Source organism: Stegastes partitus, unplaced genomic scaffold (assembly GCF_000690725.1).
Source record: "Stegastes partitus isolate 25-593 unplaced genomic scaffold, Stegastes_partitus-1.0.2 Scaffold1442, whole genome shotgun sequence".
Lineage (NCBI taxonomy): Eukaryota > Metazoa > Chordata > Actinopteri > Pomacentridae > Stegastes > Stegastes partitus.
The window spans coordinates 131,748-148,248 of NW_007579173.1; the positions used below are offsets into that span (position 1 = coordinate 131,748).

At 41.3% G+C, this 16,501-nt stretch overlaps 1 protein-coding gene across 2 annotated transcripts in view; it reads right to left on the reverse strand.

Annotated features, from left to right (window-relative positions):
- Window positions 1-16,501, reverse strand: part of lrch4 (leucine-rich repeats and calponin homology (CH) domain containing 4) — a 54,014-nt gene that overhangs the window by 13,091 nt on the left and 24,422 nt on the right. For both annotated transcript variants that reach the window (XM_008299646.1, XM_008299645.1), the window contains exons 2-13: window positions 10,430-10,574; window positions 8,830-8,959; window positions 8,464-8,569; window positions 7,191-7,437; window positions 6,159-6,255; window positions 5,729-5,840; window positions 4,911-5,020; window positions 4,735-4,790; window positions 1,866-2,021; window positions 1,440-1,508; window positions 1,196-1,244; window positions 1,025-1,088 (exon numbers count right to left, since the gene is read on the reverse strand). In XM_008299646.1, the coding sequence (XP_008297868.1) occupies window positions 1,025-1,088; window positions 1,196-1,244; window positions 1,440-1,508; window positions 1,866-2,021; window positions 4,735-4,790; window positions 4,911-5,020; window positions 5,729-5,840; window positions 6,159-6,255; window positions 7,191-7,437; window positions 8,464-8,569; window positions 8,830-8,959; window positions 10,430-10,574 (1,341 nt within the window). The remainder of the gene's footprint in view (window positions 1-1,024; window positions 1,089-1,195; window positions 1,245-1,439; window positions 1,509-1,865; window positions 2,022-4,734; window positions 4,791-4,910; window positions 5,021-5,728; window positions 5,841-6,158; window positions 6,256-7,190; window positions 7,438-8,463; window positions 8,570-8,829; window positions 8,960-10,429; window positions 10,575-16,501) is intronic.

Here is a 16,501-nt window from a genome sequence, read left to right on the forward strand (position 1 = left end):
GTGGTCTCTCTCTGTCCAGCCTCCATCCAAGTTGTGACACAGACTTAAATCTGAAGTCATCCAGTGAGTCAGACTGTGTTTTTAATTGTTTGTGATTATCGGAAAATGTGAATTTCAGGATTTTGGTTAAATTGCCACAAATGTGTTAAAATAACCCATAACACTCAATTTACTAGTTGTAACTGGAGGTATTTCTAAATAAACTTAGAATAACATGAATCAATTCAGATGTTATTAAAGAAACACTGAGCTGTGGAACCTGAGTCTTCTGTTGTTATTCTGAGATACCGCGGTGAGTAATCCTCGTGCTCTATATTCTGTGTTCAGTTTGGATACAACTGGTTGGCACTTAATGAGCTACCTAAGTTAGGGAGATGAAATTCACCAGTAGATGCCGCTCTGTGTCATGTTTTCTGGAATTGCTTTTTCCGCATGGCTACACCTCAGAAGGTATTACCTTCCCTAAGAAAAGTGAAAGGTACCAGCATTTTCATTTTAGGTGTTTTTACTGTGAGTTTAACTAACGGCTGCATTCATCTGACTGGTGAAGTGAATTTTGGAACAGTTTGACAATCGCACCCACCCAGGCCAAGTCTGCAGAGATAGAAAGCAGACAGGGTTGAACTTGTCTGTCTTTAAATATTCTTCTGACAGTTGCTGTGTGCACTGCGTTTGTGCAACTCACCGTGTTGGGACTGAAAGAAGAATTGTACAATGAAAATTTGCAGGGAGAGATCAGAGACGCAGTAGGATGCTATAAGTGGGAGGGAGGCTATGACAGCAGGTTTAGAACCAGTTGAAACACTTACAAACTAGTTCCTCTGAAGCATACTGAGTCTTTCATGTGCTGCTCCCATGGTTCCTTGCAGTTTATTGTTTGTGGGCTCTGATTCAGAACTACACTGACACTATATTTGAGTTGCCCCCATGTACACCTGCCAACGTGTAATGTGGCTATAATGTGCACTGATAAATATGAAGAGCTACACTGATATAAACTGCTTGTGGACCGTGTGTGTTGTACCTGTTCTGCTGCTGGAGCGCTTTAGAAGGACTGAAGGGGTCACTGTGCTCATCTGGTCAGCGCTCTATTAGAAACAAAACAGTCCTGATTTACACCAGTGAAAAGACACAATCCAGCCACTCTGCGTTCTCCTCAGCTCTGTTCGCTGAAGGCATGAAGAGGGATACTCACCGCACATCGGTGCCGCAGGCCGGAGTTGTTGTTTTCTGGCGATGCACCACTAGGGGGAGACAAACACCACAGTTCAGTCACTACAAAAAAATAACCTCTTTCCCCACCCTCCAGCTTCCCTTCAATACTACTTTGACAAGGACTGAGGAAATGCACGAGTGAATGAAGACAGCAGAACTTAAACAGATGTGTGTCTGCTGCCGCTGCTCTCTGTGTGTTTATCTGTTCTACAGGCCCTACTTACCATGAGCTACTTCCCGTCTGTGGTGCAGAGGCCACATGACTTCCTGTTTTGGTGGATGACTTCAGCAAACTGCAAAATTACGAGTTTTGACATGGAGAAGCGTATAATTAGATATGAGAGAGACAGAAGGGAGTAGTCTCTGACAGAGAGCTGGTCCTTACTGGATGAGAGGAGAAGAAGCTGCCAAACACATGACAACTGACAAAAGCTTATACACACACTGTGTGTTCCAGCGATATTCATGCTGGTAATGTCATGTGATGTCTGTTCCAGTCCATTCATTCAGTAATGAGGCCTTCTCTGTCAACTACAGTGTATGAAACCGTCATTCTTTCCTTCAAAGTAAAATGTCCGAGCACGACTGAAACTTTGTCATGTCTTGTCATGCCTTTAGAATATTTACATATTTAATGATATTCTGCCTACCTCGCCTTCTCTCTCTGCTGCTGCTGGAGCCGTTCCCTCTCCTGCCAGATGAACAGGGTGCCAGGCCTCCTCCGCTCCTCCAGGGAGGGGCTGGAGGGCGACAGGGGAGACGAGGAGGCCGACGATGGGGGGCCCACCTCAACGTGGAGGCTGGATCTAAAGAGTGAGATGAGGAGAAAAGAGAGAGAACCAAGCTGAAGCAAATTACACTCACATCTCACAGCCCGTCTCAGCAGGTGGAGTCTGTATTCTGTATTATGTTGCACATTTTGTACTCATCCTAATGAGAAGAGTGCACGGGCCTGAGGACGAGGCTAAAAGCTCGGAAAAAGCTGCAGCTGTAAATGGATTCAGTCAGGTTTCTTTGTCAAACTATTTCCAAGGTCAAGAGTGGTCTCGCAATTACTGCCAGTTCCGCTGTCGGTATTCGAGATAAGTGTGCTTTGATAGAAACTTTCTGAACTTGTTGCACACTGGTTCTCCACATCTTCTCTCTGACATACACCCACAGCGCTGACAGATGAACTCAGGTAACCCTTCAACAACGCCACCTCTCATGTTCAAAATGTTTATCCACCGCTTTTATCTTTTTTAACCTTTAGTCCACCACTATTAGCTCACTAATTCAACTTTATTCATAATTTTTAGTTCATAGTTTCAACCATTTGTCCACTTAGCTTTCATTTCAGTGTTCAGGCATTGACTCACTTGTAGTCTTCCCATCCGATTCCGAATGGGAAATGGGCTGCACATCTATAGTGCCTTTTTGCTTTTACAAACTGCTTTCAGCTGCTTATTTGTTACTTTTAGCTAACTGTTAAGATTTTACACATACTCTTAACTGCAAAAAAATAGAGGTCAGATCTATTAAATTGGTAAAGCAGGTATGTGACTGTATAACATGATAATTATGCAGGTGGGGTATGATGACCTTTTGTTAAAGTGTAACTTAACATCAGACTGAAACACAATCTGGCATGTGAACATCTGAATGTTTCCGGCCTGTTTCACCTGTTACCACAGCCAGCATCCATGCATCACTGTGGCCACAAAGCAAAACACCTTTAAAAAATTACCAGGTCTCAGCCTAATGTATGAAAGCCTTTTCACAAGCTTTTCGTACCTTGCTATCTCAGCCTAGTTGTAATGAACTTAACTGTTCTAGTAGGTCACACATCACTGGACACAAAGCCTACAGAGCTCAAAGCCTGACAATGTATTCTTCATTGTGACAGTATCCCTGTCGATCTCAACAGACAGGGAAACGGGCTCTCAAACAGCCCATTCAATTTAAGTTTTGTGCAGATCAAGTCCTGTTTTCAAAAGCCAAGGGTGTTAAATAACTTTAAAAAAAAGTCTGACAGCACTTCAGGTTGGAAGGTTAAAATAAAATAACATGAAAAAGACAACGAATGAAAGCTCATCTATTAAAATGCAAACGTCCATTAAAAAACTGTGTTGAATTTCCCAGTTTCGTCTCTGCATTCTATTTTTGGAGGTCCCAAAGGAAGCACTGAAGGCCAAGATCTGGAACATCCGTTTGTTCAAGCAACAACTGTGCTCAACCCTTCCTCAGTCAGATGGAGCACACTGGCAGTCCAGTCACCAAAATTAAACCGTGGATTGTATATGAGGCTTAATGAGGGCCTGGGCACTCAATGAACGTTAGTAATGTGGTCTGAGCACAGCTAATAAAACTCAAAGATTTAGAACAATAAATCATTCGGCTTGTTGCACCAGAGAGAACAATGCCTCTGTGTCACATATTCATGTGTAGCCAATGGGGCTGCTGGGACACCGAACCTCAACAATGTAGTTATCTTGGATATGGAACAACAGGGCAGCATGATAAAAGCTGCCTGCTGGGCTTCTACACAAACAGGGGCGTGAATGTGGCTGCTGCTGCTGACACTAAAATACATTTTGGGTATTACACCGTCTTACACAATCTTAATAAAGGAAACTTTGACCCGAGCCACAAAGTAACAGGGCTCTGCAGACGCATAGAATTCAAAATGCAGCAATTCTTTAGTTTTTCACCCATAAAGACGGACAGAGTCAGCGAGTCTGCACTGTTAACGTTCCAAGATAACAGCTACCAAAAGCTACAGAGTTTGAGGCCCAGTGAGTGACTGACTGTAAGTAATGGGAACTGCAGTCTATTGACTTTTCCCAGCTCTTCAAATACCCTGTAAGTGACCTTGTAAAACACGGAAGGAAAAGCCAGAAACAGTGATAAAACTTTGACTGTGGCACTTGGAGTGTCGAGTACACAGTCTCCATTCAGGGAAACCAACACATTGCTCAATTAAAACAGAAGACTGTCACAGAAACGGGCTAAAGAGAATTAAGGGTGATATGTAAATGGCACAAATCCTGTAAACAAATGAGACCTTGGGAGAGGTCAGGCCTAGAGTCCACTGCCAATAGTGTTAATGGAAATCTGAGACCTGATTTCCTACAAACCTTTTTTGCTTCTCATCCCTCCTTCCCTCCCCTCCCTAAAGCTGATTAACGAACTGGCAGTGATGGCTTTCAGTCACCTTTTTATTCCTTCCACCATCTGCTGTCACTAGAAACTCTCCAATCCATGTCCACTAGCTCTTGAGGAGTAGTGATCGCTTCCACTTTCAGGCTCAAAAAGTCATTTCTAGAATGACTATTTTTGGTTTATGTTTGAAACTAAGTTACTCTTTAGCACTTCTCCCTGTTTTGCATGTGAATAAATATCCCTCTATTGAGCCTGATGGTTCTATTTTGCAGTTTAAAGTGACATTCCTGTTCTGTGTTTGCAGCTAGTATTGTACAGTGTTGTGCTATAAACCAGAAGTCCGTGCAAAGCTTTACCATTATGTTTAACACAACCTACCTGCATGTTGTTGAGTCCTGGGAGGTTTGGGACGGTGAAGATCCCTCCTTCTGCTCCTGAAAATCAATGACAAAATCAATAACTTTCCTGCTCTGAGGCATATTAGATGGGACATAACATGTTTAACAAGATGCTGAGCAACGACGGCTGCTGATCCGTGTGTGGATGACGGGTACCAGAGAAGGTGCTGTGAGAGGAGGTGTAGGTGCATCCATCCTGAGCCCGTCCTCCTCTTCTTCTGTCACACTGCTGTCGATGAAGTCCACCTGTTCAGCCTCTCCATTGACTGTAAAGAGTGCAACAGAGTCAGAAAAAAATAAAAATAGATCACGATAAATGTTTCATCTCAGTTGACACTGAAGTAGTAAATTATAAATAAATAGGTTTAATTGGAATTCAACAACTACAGCCTGTTTATCGAGGCACACAGGTAACAATTTTAATGTTAATACAGCAATGAAAATAAATAAATAATCCACATAAATAAGTATAAATAGGGATTAGGAAATTACCTCGTATTGATACACATTAAATAAAGACACTTAAAACCTTCAGGCACACGGAAGGCAACCAGTGTGAAGCTGGGGCACTGCACTGAGGTTATGGATCAAACCAGAACCAGCCGTCATCAGACAGCGACTCCCTATCAGCCTCCACAACTTCAAGCCCACCAGCCCTCTGCTGCAAATGAATCGCTTATGAATTGGAGGTGGTGGAAGGGACATGGTTGTTTAGGCTACAGGAGAGCGAAGGAGGGCGAAAGAAGTCATGCAGGGAGCATGCTTTGTGTTTGTTCATGCAACCGAACTTTGTGTATCCGTTATGATCTTGAATAGCGGTTTCCATCTGATGCATGGAACAATCTTCTTATTGCTACTGGTGATGAGTCACTTGCCGCCACTGTGGTTTTATCGTAGAAGCCTACCTTTACCACATGTTTGTTGGTTTCGTATGCTTGACATCATGAAAAAACTGCCGACGTGTCCTTGCTCACCTTTTTTAGCTTCCAGAGGAGATCCATTTTCCTCTTCTTCCTCCTCAAGGTTCCTCTGGTCCCTGCTGACCTCAGCCATACGGAGGGAACGCTCTGAGAAGTCATCTGCTGACTGAACACATGACACACAGCCACTGGGTCATTGATCTGTGGTCAATAGTTTACACTGTAGACCCCTGGGTATAGTGGAGGTTAGCCTTCATCTGTATTTGCTGCTTATTTTCCTTCTTTTCACCCACAATATAGACACCTTTTCACACTTATAAAGCACTGTTTTGTTCATATTGTCATATTTTGGCTGCATATGCTAAGTTCAGGGTATTTTGCAGATTTGTGGCAAGAGTGCATTTTCAAACATGCTTGTTTGTTCCACATGGAATGTAGTCAGTCTGGTCACACAATCAAGTGACTATGTGTCCAGTAGCTTTACCTCATTTCCAGACCATCTTTTGCTGCCACTGTCCACACTGTTGAAGCCAGAGTCCAGCCCTCCAAACTGACCTGTGAACAGCTCCTGGTCCGACAGGCTGCAGAGAAAACATGTAGAGCACCCATCAGGACCAGTTCACACACACACAATAAACAAACACCAGCGACGTTGGCAAACTGTTAAACGGGGAGTTATCAGTCTAAAGGGCAGTGACTCATGTTTTTCTTCTCTACTACAGTATTGCATCACATTCCCAACATCAGACTCAGGGCTACTCTGTCAAATATTCTCTCTTGTGTCTGTCCTTGGTCTTACAGTGTCTGTTCCAAGGAAATGGCTCACTAGGCAGCTAAAAGGGTCCATTTTAGTTTATAAATATTTGATAAGCCCTCCTTCCGTTTAGTTACTGTACCCTTTCACTGTCATCAATTATTGTCCCGCTTTCCATTTATCCTCTCAACTTATGTTCACATTATTCCTATTTTGGTGTGACAGTGAGTGCATAAGGTTCTGAAAAAAAAATCTTATTACCACTATCCTCTTTAATAATAAGCTGCTCTATTAGTACATGGTACCTCCTGTCACTTATGTAGGACCATCACATTTTATTCATTCTGATAAAAGCACAATAGAATCTTTTGCTTCTACTGCTATTGATGATGGTGCACAGGTTTTAGTTTTTGTTCCTGTACATACACGATGGTATGAAGCCTGTCAACCTGACTGTGATGACATGAAGATGCACACAGTCTCTGTATCAGAATGTTTTCTAAAAAAGAACTGTTCCAGCTCTACAGCTGTTGCTAGACACATTTTTGAGCTTTGGAGGGAGCCAGGCGAGCTGCTTCACCCTGCATCCAGTCTTTTTGCTAAGCTAGGCTGACCACGTCCTGACTCCAGCTCTAAATTTCACACACACTGTTGATGATTTTTTTTATTTTTAACATCTGAGCTGAAACCCACGTCTGAAGAATTGTGCTATACTTCTGTAAACTAGATATTTTTAAACATCTTCATCCCCGGCTTCCTCACCAGCTGTTGAATCCCGTCGGCCTCAGGTGTTTCTCCAGCTCCTCCTGGCTCCTCTTACAGGCCTCCATGTTGAGGTACTTGAAGATGTGGTATTTGCCCTTGGAGCAGATCTGCGCAGGCGGCATCTGCAGCGGGTTGTTGTCCAGCAAGATGCTCTGCAGATGCCGGAGGTGTCGGTAGCACAAGGGCACGTGGGAAATTCGGTTGCAGGACACATCGAGCCGTACAAGGGGCAGCTCGGATATTTCTGGGTGGGACGCAAAGAGGGAAAGTTTTAGATGTTAGTGCTAATTTGTTAAAGTAGGGAACATAAAACACTTAAACTGACTGTCATCTCCTTTCAAGGCTTATACTTGAAGATAACTTTCTGCTTCTTTTGAACTGGGAACAGTTCACTTTAAGGTCAGTTTGTCACTTTCACTCAACTCTCCTCAGTACAGATGAATTTTTAACTCTTTCCATTTGTGAAGCTCCAATTTCAACCTTCCCACTTATTTCTGTAACTGCATGAAATGAGCCTGTGGCCAATTTATTATTTGAGCTGTTACAGCAGAGATTATTTGAATCCTCCCTATTTTTTTTTTTAAATTACAGAGCAGCCTGAACACTGGGTTTTGTATTAAACAGCATTTCAATCGAATGTTAAGGCCAATATGACAACCTTGTCCTATGTCACCACATATTCTTGACTTTAAAAAGGTCAACTATCACTGGGGTGGTAAGTGCAGTAGGTGTAAATAATAAGCAACAACCCATTTCTGTTTAAGATCTAAGTTTTGGTGGTAAATTCGCCAACACTCACGTCATAATTTGCACACAAGTAGAACCAACTACTAACTACTACTGTCCACTCTTAATTTTAGGAAGTATGTTTATTTTTATTTCCTCTGAATGAGCTCAAGAATGCAGCACTAATGGCATAAGATCCATTAGGCTTGCACAAAGTCAGAAGCAGTTCAATACCTATTCGACTTGTAAACAATCAATAGCTCACATTAATGATGTAATTAGCATCTAACTTGGAGAGGGTTTCGACAGAGAAACGCTTTGATGGGAAAGCTACAATTATACATTACAGGCTTTATGAAATGTTTTAAAAATTGAATCACTTCATGAGGTCCCGACAAAAACATTACTGGACTTTCTGGGGTTCGCTGGGTTCAAAGTTCGCTTAAATGTGCTAGATGGAGGTAATACGAGCAGAGGTGGTCACACAGGGGTTATTTGAGGAGAAGAATATTACGAAGAGGTCAAAGATCAAGTGTGGCTGTACCTTCAGGCAAATTGGTGAGCTGGTTCCTCCTCAGATTTAAGTCTCTCAGACACTCTAGCTGACCAAGCTCTCCTGGCAAGCGCTGCAGCTCATTACAGCTTACATCCTGACAAAGAAAGAACACAATGAACCCAAATCAGTGATCTGAAACTGACTGGAGAAGATTAGTATAATCTAACAATGTGACACAAATGGTTCAGTTACCGCTATGGAGTTCTGACTATGATTCACAGGGTCATGAAAGTGATGTGTGGTGTAAGTTTGACAGTTTTACATTTTGCCTCTCTATCACTTCCTGAGCACAGAAAGATACTTTTGATAAGAGTGTGTGTGTGTGTGTGGTGTGTGTGTGTGTGTGTCCCGTACCAGTTGCCGGAGGTGTGTGAGCGAGTATATGGAGGCAGGCAGTGAAGAAAGCTTGTTGTTGCTGACGATGAGCACTCGCAGGAGGGGAAGCTGAAACACTGATGGGGGTAAACTGGACAGGAGATTACGACTGGGGGAACAAACACACACAAACACAGAAAAAGAATCTCGTCAGGCAACAGAACTAAAAACAAGTTTTATATATTACAGCCTAATTAGGCCATTAATTAGCTAGCCTATGACACTGAGCAGCTACACAGTTATTTTCAGCCATACAGCGTATATGTTTCGAGCCTACACCTTTGCTGCCTGTATTACCAGCCACTCGGAAGGTTTTTCCGGTTTCCTAGCAACAGTAAAATGATAGTGTGGAGGAGCGAAGAGTGTCACTGAGGTTCTGTTGGTGTAAGAAGGTTTGAAAAGGTTTTGGACGGCCTCTCGTCTTCATCTCCAGCAAGAACAAACACTGAAGTTTAAAGGCGGCGTTCAAACAGTGGGTGTTCCTTGGAGGCGTGGTGCACTGCACACTGGGAAATGGATGCAAAGGGCTGTATAACGCTTGCTCTAATGAAGCTTTCTGTTAGATCCAAATGTCAGAGGGAGCTGTCAGTGCAGTGTGAGGATGGCATTCCACAGAGCCGTGAACAAAATTCCACATAATAAATATCAGAACTTATTATTGTTATGAGTCATTTCTGTTATTTTCACCCTTATCTTGGAGCAGCTGGTGTTAAGATACACTTAAGAAAATTTTTTAACTAAGACGCATCAGTATTCAAAACAACACCCTTCAGCCAATCAACCAACAGAACATCAAATCTGAGATATCTATTGATTGTTTTTTTATTTTTTTATTTTAAGTAACCACAATGAACTACAAACCAAATTAAGTTTCTCTTTTGCTTCATATTTGTTTTTTGCTCACAGAGAGAGAAAACGTCTAAAGTGAAACAGATGAGATTTATCAACGGGCATGTGAAGCCACAAACAGCCAAAAAGACTGCATTTATTTATTAATGGAGGAGCACAAATAGACCAAGTTGTAACAAAAATATTCTAAAATAAACAATATCACGATATAAGATGTTTCATATTTTCCTAAATGCATGAAGGACCACTTATAACTAAGGAGAATTTTATTTAAAAAAATCTTACCACTGAGGATTCATTTAAGGTGATTCATGATTTTTTTTTGTATTGGAGAAATTAATGTTCACACCTTTAGACAAGACAAGTTTGAAAGCAGCTGCGAATCCTGGATTGAACATATATTGTTACTGTGATATGTAACTTCAGGGTTTAAAAAAAAGAATTAGATGCTTAATTAAATACATAAAAATATGCAGCAGAAACTTCAGTGGCATTTTAAAGATTAAATTGATGGATCTCATTGACTTGAGTCATTTAAAAGTCTTCAGGACCTTGAAAACACCCATGGTTTGGTTTGAGGCTAGATATTTTTTTTTTTTTTTTTTTTATGTACTTTTGACTCCATATGAAGGTTGAAAACCTGCCAAGGTGGGCTGGGAGCAGACAGTTATCACTCACAAGTGGTGAGCATGTTTTACTGTCCAGTAGTTTGTACGAGCTTCTGAGTTACCTGAGGTTGAGGTAGGTGAGGGCCTGGAGGTTGCCCAGGTTGGGGGACAGTGAACGCATCCCATTGTGGTACAGGCTCAGTGTCTCCAGAGAGATGAACTGACAGAGCTCCTCCGGCAGCTCACACAGACGATTCTTTGATAGATCTGAAACGAAGACAAATGACTAAACATTAGACACATCTGTCACACCCATTATTTCTCTGGAATTTATTTTGACACCACACAAAGGAAATGAAGACATCTGCTGACACAAAGTAAGAACTAAATTAATGTGATTAAGTAAACATGCAATGTTTGTTCTGCTTTATGTCACACCTACATTGGCAAACTGGTGAATACATTTTTTTTAAATACATGATTTTCTAAATGAGACCTTTGAAATGAAAGCTATATACAGACACTGTAACTTCCCGACTTGCAACACATGTCATGTCACTCCCCACATGTTTTCTGTTACTGTCTAATAATGGCAATATGCCATAAAAATAATCTGACAACAAATGAGGGCTTTTACCAAAATATGTAATAATATATACAGAATTTTAGCTCTTGAAATTTAAGTTTGACGCTAAGGACAAGAAATAGAAAAGACAAAAGGCCTTAGGAAAAGCAAAGCAGGGGGATTTAAAAGAGATAAAATAATAAAAAGGTCCAAATCAAGGCAGCAGAGGCCCAGTTAGGGGTCAAGCAGAATCTGATACTTTTCATAATTCAATAGGATGTTTTGTCACAATTCCCTTGCCCCTAGTTCTGTCATGTAAGCTTTCTCTTGTATTTTTTTTATTAAATTATTAAGATTATTTTATTTATGTTGCACAAAATCCCAACATATGTCATTTCATGGAACTTCACATAGAGTTTTAGAGAGAAAAGCCCAACAATTCTTAGTGAGCAAGCACTCAGCAACAACAGGGAGGAAAAACTCCCTTTTAACAGGAGGAAGGAGAGGAAAGATGAACATTCGATAAACAACAAACACTGAACACTGAGCAGGTTGTTGAGATCAGTAACTCCAGATTAGAAACATGCTGGTTTGGAGCCAGAGATACTTGAAGAAAGGCTCAAAAAGAGAGAGTCTCCAAACCCAAACAGAGATAACAAACTCAGTGACATCAGTCAAAGTCATACTACGGTCTGGTGTTTCATGCATCCCTGTGCCATTTGACAGCATCCACACTACCTTCCAAAAACACCAGCCTAAAATTAAACACCAGCTTCAAGCAGGGAACCCACACTGCTGTGACAGAACCTTGGCGGGGCCAGCTCTCGTCCACTTTTGACCAAAATGGGTGAGCATTTCCCAAAATAGCAGCCATTGGCAGATTCCTGCTTTCTCTTTCCAGAGTTACTATGTATATGTGGGCCATTCTCATTCTCCTTGAAGAAGGCATGAACACCAATCAATTCACTTGTCCAATTAAAATAAATATTCCCAATGCCACCGTGGCCCTGATGTACAGTTCCACAACCTTTTTTTTGTCTTTCCACAAGTGAAGTCACCCCTTTGGATTGTAAATGTTATGCTTGACTCTTGGGAAATTATGAAAGCCATTTTATTAATGACATTTTATAGACTACCAGACTAATTAAATAAACATCTGATTAATGACCGATTTTAAAAAATGCTAGCTACTGTTAGTAGTGGTTTAAAGTTTAGTTTTGTTGTTGTTTTTTAACTATATGACCTACAGGATGCCCTAAAAGCACAAAAAAACATACCAATAATCACTTAAGACAAAGTTATAGTCCACAGTTCCTCTATAATTTGTTCTGTTTGTTACTTCTTCTTCTTCTTTTTTTTTTTTTTAAATTCCTTTCTGTAAAAGACAATGATATAACATTTTATTGACTCCACCTGCACTTACAAAGGTTAACACACATGTATCCAGTCCCATGGATTTGGAGTGGCATGCTAACCTGTATTCATATAAAACTGCTGGACAGGTTAAAAAAGCTTGGGAGAGGTGCCCTGATTCAAATGCCCTGAGGAGTGAGTCCCTGTTTCGATTCCTGGCCAGCTGGACCTTTACTTCATGTCACTCCCCTGCTGTCTTTCCCCATATTTCCTGTCTGAGTTGACTGTCTATTCAATATGGCAAATATGCCCAAAAAGTAATCTTTAAAAAAAAAAAAAAAGCTTACTGGCTAATAGCAGCTAGCAGAGAAAAAAAAAAAAAAAAAAAGCTTACTGGCTAATAGCAGCTAGCAGAGGCACAGCATTCTGAGGTACACATCAACTTGACTTGTTCTGAATCTTTCACAGTGAGCAATTATGATCTTACTTTCTTGAGGATAACATGTTCTGAGAGAAGTTATACAGGAAAGTTATTCAAAAGTAATTTGCATTGGATTGATTCTAAACACCATCTTTCTCTGGTGTTATTTCCCTTTCTTTCTCCCTCAACAATTTTCAAACCTTCAAGCATTGCCTTTTCTTCCCAAACCTCCCCCTCTCCTAATGACTGTATTACTGGGTGCGCTCGGTATCGACCCCTGTCATTAACATAACCTCTTGTCTGCACAAATATCTGTGTCATTTAACTGCTTATGGAAGTATGTGGGACAAAAGAAAGTGAACATGCAGCAGACACAATAAAACATCAATGGAATGCCTATAGAGCTGCAATGGTTCCAAAAAGCACCATTAGCACTGAGCTTTCACTGGCAGCAGGATGAGACAGACGTCTGTCAATGGCAGACAGCCCAATGGCTGTTTATTGATTGCTGTTGGAAGCAGCGGGACTGGAGGAGGAGGTAGTTCCCCTCTTTGTTAGCGCTTCCAAAGAGGACTTTTATTTTGGAATTTGAAGAAAAAAAATGTGAGAAAATCTATAACTCTGGCTATTAGACAGTTCAGATGGATATATAATAGGAAATAGGCCACTGAGCATCATTCATTGATATGGAAGATTGCAGCTTCATTGCTTACATATTTATTGTCACACTGAGTTTGCATCGTTTTTTTCCCCCATTATATCATTTTTTAGCATCCTATATTTTATGGTCCTAGTCTATCAAGATTTTTGCAGGACTCTTTAAGCTTTAACTTAGGGCTGGTCGTAAGATTTTTTTTTTTTAACTCAAGCTCAAAATAAACAAATAACTAATGTACAATCAGTAAGAACTAATAACTACACATGAAAAGAATAATAAAAGAGGCAGCAGTAAATAAAGGGAAATGGGGTCTGACTACGTGTTTAATAAAGCAGAAAGGACGCATACTTCATTACTTCACCACATATTAATGTAAGAGTGAACAAAGAAAGCAAGTGTTTCATTATCACGACCATTTCTCATGACCTTAATAAACACAGCCGTGTGGTCCAATGTGTGTGAATTTGTCATCGTATGTGTGTGCAAATACATACAGTAAATGTGAGCATGGCTAGGTACTGTACAGAAGCACTGAAGCCTGATTTCTCCCAGTATTCACTGTCCCATAGCTGGAGGGGAGCTGTCTGAACAATAGGTGGGGGTGGGAACAGTAATGTGTGTGTGGGTGTGTGTGTGTGTGTGTGTGGGGCTGCTTCTGGGGGATGGAGAGGTTGTCTGTCTCTGTATCCAAAACTGTGGGATCTCCAGTTTTGGTGTAAAAAGGAAGTAATGGTTTTGAAGTTATTCCTACTGCAAAAATGAAAGTATTTGCTGTGCAGCGTATGTTCACACACAATGGGAATATGATGCTGGTGTTCACATTGCAGTGATTAATATCCTTCCCTAACCTTTACCTAACTTAACTTAAACACAAGCATTAATACAAAGCTTGCCCATATTTGGTGCACTCAAGTACAAAAACATAACGATACACTACCTTAGTCCACCTCTCCGAAATGTCTCTAGCAGCCTTATCCCACTCTTTTTTTCCCCCCAGGAGGCATTTCTGCCCAAATATCCTGGTAACTGTTGTAATAAAGACAGACTGACTCAACATCGGGATCATGGGAAAAGCATGTGCTGTGGAATGGGAGCAGAGAGGCAGTGAAATGTCCAGTTTCTCAGTGGCCTGCCATGGTTCAGACAGCAGGACGCTGGCATTAAACAGACACGCTCCATGGTCAGAAGCCAACTCTGTCAGCTCCACAAAGCTCGGTGAAAAGAAGGAGGGTCCACACGTCATGATAGCAAGAACTGAAACCTTCCGGTAAAGAGCTGACTCATACTGGCCCTGTGTACACTTTGCACTGCATTTCCAGATTCCAGATACATGAGACATTAAAGTCACTGTCAAATGTTGTGTTGTTTTGGGTGATCATTTGAGACTGGATTTCCCTGCCTGTTTCAAACTTCACAGCCATGTTGTGCAACCCACTGTATTCATGACTCTCTCGCAGTTAGCCGGACCCACAGAGCTACAATAGCCACATCAATGGGAACTATACCCTGCTGAATATACCAGAATTACCCTTTAAAGCAAAATATATCTCCAATCATCTTGAAAACCATTAATGGCTCCTAGCAACCACCACCACAACCAAAATATGTCAAATGAAAATGATGTCAGTGGAAAAAGTAAATTACTCATAACTAACTGGATAGGGGAAAACAAAACAAAATAACACCGTCTATCACACAGAGAGGAGCTATGTCGGCCTGGATGACTGAAGGGAAATGAAATTCATTTTGATTATGTGACTACGTTAATACTATATTGGCTTCAATGGGTTTTCACAAACATTTAAAACACATTACACAAAAATATTGTGTTTAAAGGGCTGTTAGCTTCAAACAGGGAAAACAAAAACAGCAAAAGTAAGAATTTTTTAAAAACGCAGCAAGTGTGTAACTTACACTCTACAGGCGGTGTACTGTTACCCCATCTCAAGGGATTAACCTATTACAGCCACTTTAGGTACTCTACTGACCTGGATTGACCCTGGTAAGTTACCATGGTGACCATGCAGATTTTGTGCCAGGCTTAAGAACAGGGTCACCTTCATTAGCCTGGTGTGACAAGCTTGGTAAGAATCAGCTGCAAGTCCAATGTAGATGCACGCAACATGAATATACATCGACCAGCCACAACATTCAAACCACTGACAGGTGAAGTGAATGAGAAGAATCATCTCATTACAATGCAATGTTCTGCAGGGAAACCCTGGATCTTAGCATTCATCTGGATGCAACTTTGACATGTACCACTTACTTAAAGCATTACCAAAGACTACGTACACCTCTCCATAGCAACTGTATTCCCTGATGGCAGCAGTCGACCTCAGCAGGACACTGCCCATAACACAAAAACTACTCAGGAAAGGATCGAAGAACACGACAAAAAGCCAAGGGGGTTGACACAGCCTCTAAATTCCCCAGATTCCAACCTAATCTAACATTCACTGGACATGTCAGAACAAGCTTGATCGACAGAGGCCCCACCCCACAACCCACAGGACCCAAAGAATCTGTAGCAGCTCCTGGTGCAAGACACCATTGGACACCTCAAGAGGTCCCCTATCTATGCCCTGATTGGTCAGACATGTTTTGGTTAACAAGTGATTTTAATGTCATACATATACCCGGTTAAGAAAACTCCATCAAACTTGTTATTACCAGCAACAAAAAAAAAGGTCATGGCCCGTCCTGTTCCATAGCTTTCTTTTTCTTTGGATGTTTCTGCTTCTGCGTCGGTCTTGGCTGACAGATTAAAGGTGCACCGTTTAGCAGTGCTGACTTGGCCAACCCCGGCCCGTTTTTAGTGGATGTAGGCCGACTCCACACGTAGATTCTCTTAGACAGCTAATAGAAAACACCTGCTATGAAATCACTGATTGTGCTGTGGCCAGAGGAGCAACATGCTTTAAAGTTTTAACCCACACAGCAGTTCAAACGGCAGTTTTCTGCTGCTTATCTCCAAAACAACTTAGCAAACTCCATCCACTGAGGGAGGCTATGCGATACGGCTGAAAACTCCAGAGAAAGCAAATGAATGGATCTTGGCATTTGTATATCAAAATAAAACTTTTTAAACATGAGATATATGTGGTCTTATAAAGGCTGTTAGGCCTTTTGGAAATTGAATTATGTGTGCAAAACTTTCCAAACTTTCCAAAGAAGGGGGTGTGTTAACTGGAACA